The sequence below is a fragment of the Gavia stellata genome, chromosome 1 (assembly GCF_030936135.1).
Source record: "Gavia stellata isolate bGavSte3 chromosome 1, bGavSte3.hap2, whole genome shotgun sequence".
Classification (NCBI taxonomy): domain Eukaryota; kingdom Metazoa; phylum Chordata; class Aves; order Gaviiformes; family Gaviidae; genus Gavia; species Gavia stellata.
The window spans coordinates 127,304,561-127,310,560 of NC_082594.1; the positions used below are offsets into that span (position 1 = coordinate 127,304,561).

The 6,000-nt window shown below is 47.5% G+C and overlaps 1 protein-coding gene across 1 annotated transcript in view; it reads left to right on the forward strand.

Moving 5' to 3' along the window:
• GAP43 (growth associated protein 43) overlaps positions 1-4,898 on the forward strand; it is a 29,401-nt gene extending 24,503 nt beyond the window's left edge. Inside the window, exon 3 of the mRNA XM_009812229.2 lies at positions 4,810-4,898. Within this exon, the coding sequence (XP_009810531.2) occupies positions 4,810-4,898 (89 nt within the window). The remainder of the gene's footprint in view (positions 1-4,809) is intronic.
• Positions 4,899-6,000: the final 1,102 nt, after the last annotated feature.

The following is a 6,000-nucleotide window of genomic DNA, read 5'->3' on the forward strand; positions in this document are numbered from 1 at the left end:
TTGTTGTTGGTCTTGTTTTGAGTGGGTTTTTTTTCTTTTAGCTTTTTGACCTAGCCATTCCTACTTTATCCTTCAGGACAGATTTTATTTTTGGCCCCTCCTTAAGCTTCTTTTGCTTCATATTACAGCTCAGCCTCCCCTCCTGTTCTGCTTCCTCCACACATACACGTTGTGTTCTCATTTGTGAGTTTGGGCCCTCCTTTTTGCTCTGTGGCTGGACTGCTCTGTAACAAATGTGGATGTCTCCACTTTGGCTTGCTAAAGATGTAGGTGTTCCCAGGCTGCAACTCCTCTCGTCCTAAAGTAGGCATCTAAATAGGTCGTGTTAATAGAGTCCTAGAAATGTCATGTTTATTTCCGCTAATCAGAAAGGGAGCGGAGGGTGAGAAGATCAGCTGGAGATGTCTCTGTGTAGATGTCTGGAGTTCGGTGAGATGTCCATCCACTCCCACTTCAACTTCCCCATTTCATGATCTCTTCACGTGCATCTCGGTGCTGCCCCAGTTCAGGTCCAGCTTAAGAAGTAACTCACTGCCTCCTGCTTATTCTCTCCCTTGCAAGTGGATGCAGGGGACTCTGATCTTGCAGGAGGAGATCTCACAGAGCTGGCGTGTTCAGAAGGGAGGCAGCTTTAGACAGGTGGAAATTTGGCCACTCAGTATGAAATGCTTTTGTTCCTCAAGCAGGGGATGGAACATTTTGCCTAAATGCCCTGAATTCTCACCTGCTTTTTCATCACTTTTTACACCTATTCCAACAAAGTGCAAAGTGAATGTAAAATGCCAAGGCTGTGCAGTTGTGTCTGTGTAACTGTATCCATCCACTACAAGCCAACACGTGCAACAGCCCAGAGTTCGAGGAAGTGGGAAATCAAGACTAGTATTGGGTAAAAAGCAATGTAAGAAATATCTTCTCTGATGTATGGAATCCCCAGGCTAGCTATCTACTAATCTCCCCAGGGATACCTTGCCCTCCTTTGCTGGGACACTGAAAACTAGGCTGGAGAAAACCCCAGAGAACATACTGCAGAAATAGCCTGCATCAAACAAACTGGTGAATGGTGAGTCAGGGAAACTGTCTCATGAATCAGAAACTGCTATTAACTGGCCCTGATGTCAGTAGGGTTGTGCTGCATTGCTCCTATTGCACAGGGAGAATCCTCTTCATTTCACTGCTGTGGTTTAGCAGTGCCACAGCTTGAACTTTATTTTTTGTGTTGAATATTTTATCCTTTGTGATATTACTTCTCGCTAAAGTTCATTACTGTGTAATAACACTGGGTTGCTTCTTTTCCCTCATCCCAAAGATGAATGAAATGCTGCTGAAGCTGCTAGGAAATAAGACATAGCTTAGCAGGGTGTAGCAGTGCGTAGGGTATTTCCCCTTATTGCTTCAAAACCATACAAGGAAAAAGAGGGAGAGTGGCTGGCTGAATTTTCTGTGATAATTCCTATACAAAAAGGTAGACCTCTTGTTTATATTTGGGACATCCACAGTCATGAAAATTTGCTCTAGTTTGCCACGTGTCCAGCATTTGGTTTGTGTGATTTCTCTCTGGTGATTTGAATATGTGATGAAGTGACTTTAAATCCTTTCTGCTGCTCCATGACCTCAGAGCCAGTCCAGGCTATTTCAACCGTGGCAGAAATCAGTGCAGTCTCTGGGCTGCTTCAGCGGAGAGTCATCTGCCTACCACCAACTGCTCTCCAGAGAAGGGCAATGGGGGCAGCGAGGCACCCCCATGCAATTCCTTTGCCAGCCAGGGATCTCTGGGCGCCACGGGCACTCCCTGGAAATTAGATTTGTCGCTGTGGTGAGCCAACAGGGAACAAAACATGGCAGGAAACTGTTTTTCAACCTGCCTACTTATCCTAAGAGCAAGAACGGCATGGGAAACATTGCGAGCTACCCCCTGTCACCGAGGTTGCCAGCTCCCCCACTTTGAGTGCAACCAGATTTCCTGCCCATCTCGCTAGGACAATTGTCAAGAGCCTACCACTGTAGGAGCTGGACCCCACTTTCAGCTGCTGATGTAACGGGGGCATCTGTGTGACTTAGCGGTTTGTATGTCTTGGCCAAGGCACTCAGTATCACAGCAGATACGCGGGACCTCCCAGTGTCTATCCCTGTGCTTGCTGCATTACGGGCCCTTCTGTTGCGCTGTCCTGAGGAAGCTGTGGGCACCGCCAGCTAAAATCTCTGCATATTTTCAGTAGGAAGACACAGAAAGTTTTAAACATAATGAAATATAGTGTCAGGGCTTGTGTTCCTGAAGCGACATTGCCTATCCTTTGTTGCTCTTTCATTCATTTTGCATTTCTGTGCGGAAAAACCAGAAATTCTGCCTTACTAGGATCTATCAGAGCCTTTTAGCAAAGCATGCTTTGCTGTTGGCTAACGATAGTCTTTTGGTTCAAATTTAAGGGTTGATAGTCACGCATTGGGATTCTACTCTAGGCTCCATAATTCAGTGTGCCTCCTGCTGTGAACGCCTTGGAGAAGAGCAGGATTAAAAGGACTCCCCTCCCTCCCCATTGGAGTGTGATCAAGTAATTCAGGAAAATTAACAAAACTAGGGCAAGTTGGCCTGCTTTGCCTTCCAACGATACTTGCATCCTATTTTAATCAGTAGCCTATTTTGTCTTTGGTTAATGGTTGTGGCTGTCCCGTATATAGAAGGAGTCCTTGAGTAGCACTCTGTTTAGCTGTTCAGTATCAAGGGAAAGCAAGTCCCCAGATGTTTTTGCTGACAGGGGGTTTGCAGGTGCAGGGGCTCAGGACATGGTACTGGGCCATGGGGTTGTTCCCACAGACTTCTTTTGGAAAATCAACAGTCAGAGTTTATAAGACAAAAAGCATTTGAAGGTCCAGAAGCAGAGCCTTTAATGAAGATGATTCAGGATGGGAAGTCGCACACAACTTAAAGGTGATCCATATGGAAATGGTGGATAGAAAGGAATTTAAAAGAGAGGCTAAATAGCTGAGGGGGAGAGGGAAGGGAGAATGCAGCACCTACTGCCAGTGTTGGAAGCAAATACAAGTCTGCCATCTGATGGCATCGAATAGACCAGGCCAAAATGCATAAATGGTGTCAGTAAGGAAAGGTTCACACCCCAATTAGCATTCTTACTAATGCTAAACATGGGTGTGAGGATGCTAATCCTCACAAACTAAACATTGGCATGTGAACATCCGCATTGTTAAGCTGACGGCATGGGCCACGGTGTGATTTTTGAATACGCCAACTAGCTTTGCCTCAGACAGCTCCCAGACACAAGCCACACCGTTCTGGAGGGTAAGAGTTTAGCCATATGGACATGAGCTGTGTGGCGCCAGCTGGCCTCGGGGCCAGAGAGCAGTCCCTGGCCCATTTTATTTGCTGGTGTAATGTAATCCAATAGCCCGTCAGAGAAGCCAGGAACTGTCTGGTTCAAAGGGACCCCACAGTCCTCTGTGGATGACCACTGGAGATACAGTGATGCTACGGATGTGTGTTGAGTGCCAGCACTGAGGTATGTGACATACCAATCTTGTGGTCTGCCCCACACCACCCAGCCCTTCAGCACTTGTTTCTTTTCCCTGTTCTTTATTCCAGTTCTGGAGTGATGCTGCTTGCTTGGCCTCTCCATGGTCTGTGTGTATGGTGGGGGGGGCAGTCAGTGAGGAATGGGGAGAGATGGGGATGGAGCAGACCAGCCGCTAGAGTGCACTAAGCCCCTTGTGCATTATTCTGCCTTACAGCCCTGCAGCCCTGGGTGAAACATCACCTTCACCTGTAAAATGCAATCCACACGGTGCATAGACCTCAGTGGGCTTCTGAAAGAGGGCCAGGGAAGTGTTAGCATACCCTGATCTAAAGATGATGAGAGCTGGTCAGCAGGAACTCGGAGACAGTTAAATTCGTCCTGCTGCAGTGAGCAGGGCATGGTGTCTTGGGCTGGATGAAGCCTGCAGCAAGGTCACTCCAGCTTGAGGGGAGCTCCCTTTGTTCACCTTGTCCCTCCCGGCTGCCTCTGCCTTCCCCTGGGTTCTGATCCCCTGTCTAGTTCATCGTTGTGGGACTGCTCCTAGCATTCATTTTAACTTCTCGTGTGAATGGTGTGCCAGAAGAAGGTATCTCATTGACAGGCAGACCCAGCCTCTGGTTACACACATTGCTTCCCCCTGGGGCAGCTCTGCCTTCAAAAGGAGAGCCCAGAATACTGGAGAGATGTGGTAACCTCCCAGTTGAAGGCTCACATTCTTGAAGGCTTAGAGGCATTTCTCTAGATCTCTGCTAAGCGTAAGAGAAGTCTGAGTTACAGGTTATAAAATTTTTCCCTCTGGGTCTTGCAAGCTTCAAGTGCGTGTAGAATTTTCTCTTCATGACCTCTTTAAGTCTCATCTGGAAGGATCTGTAGGACTAATTAGGGGGGCAACAGTTCAACAGTGGTTGGCACAGACACTGGGTTCAGTAAAAGGGTAATACAGGTGTCCGATCTAGCTGGTAAGCCAAGAGCCTGATCAGTGCACCTGATTAAAGGAATGACGGTTGCCTGCCACATCAGCAGTGAGCTAGGCAGCTCCTTCCAGTTGCACATGCTTTCTGGCGGGGCTGGAGGTGTTTCATGAGAGCTACACGCTTGTCTGCTGGGCTGAACCCTGGCACATTCTTTCCATGCCGCAGAAGTGCCAGGGACTTTGAGACCTGGGTCACTTTGGGGAGAGAGAAGCCTGAAGCTATGCAGTCCATCATGTGATGGCTGTGTGCACGTGCAGGATGCTCTAGATCATGGCTGACTAACCCTGGACCATCTCTTTCCCCACTAGATGCTGTAGAAGAAACCAAACCTACTGAAAGTGCCCAGCAGGAAGAGGTGAAAGAAGAAGAGAGCAAGGCGGACCAAGAAAATGCCTGAACATTAAGAAATGACTCCCCATTGCCCCTCCCTCCCTCCCCCTATCCTCTATCCTTCCTTCCCACCCCAATCTCGATCTCCCCCCTTCCTGCTCACATCTGTGAGCCTGTCCGTCCCTCTCCCATTCCCACTTAAACCCTTTTTCTCTCTGTGTGGCAAACATTTAAAGAAAAAAAAAAAAAAAAGCAGGAAAAATCCCAGTCAAACAGTGTGGCTTAAACATTTCTTTGTTTCTTGGTGTTGTTATGGCGAGTTTTTTGGTAATGATGATCCAATCATTTTGGGAAAATTCTTGCACTGTATCAGAGTTCTTTGACCTGGCGCGTGCGTGTGTCTGTCTGCCCACCGCGAGCACGCTCTCTCTCTCTCTCTCTCCTCTCTCTCTTCTCCAAATGTGTGTGTGTGCAATGTTACGTTCATCCGAGGAGTCCAGACTTACCGAGTGAGTTAAAACAAAAGAGGAAAAAAAAAAAATCCTTTTCTTCCTTTTTCAATGTGATGGAATGAACGAAAGAAAAAAAAAAAGAGCAAACCCAACAAACAAATGAATGAAAAATCATACTAAACCCCAGTTTGTTTTCAGAACTAAAACAACAAAAAAAATGTGCCAATTAGCATAATGCTTGGCTCCAGGCTCCTTTTTCAAACTGAACAATAATTATAATAAATGAGAATAATGATCATTAATATCACCGTGTCGCATTTCTATGCTGCTGTACATCCTGTTGGCCTGCGGTCTTTTGTGGGCCACTTCTTGCGTAGCCCCACTGTGCTCCTCGGCCACCGGTCAGTGACCGACCACACTCCCTGGCACTGCTGAGGGGATTTTTAAGGGAAGCAAGCTTGGATTTTGAGTGAGGTGTTAGCACCGACTAACATAAATAATGAAAGCAGCAAAATCAGTTTTAGGAAAGAACAAAATAAGCAGCCTTCTAGGAAACCTCTAGGCCCTGATTTGGAGAAGCATGGTGACCTTGGAGGGGTGAGCCCGGGCAGCCCCATGGGTCCCAGCAGAGGGACCAGCTTCGGTCCATGCCGAAGGTCTGACCCCTGCCAAGGGCTGCACTGAGGGCTGTGAGCGGACAGGGTCCCAGGGCCTGAG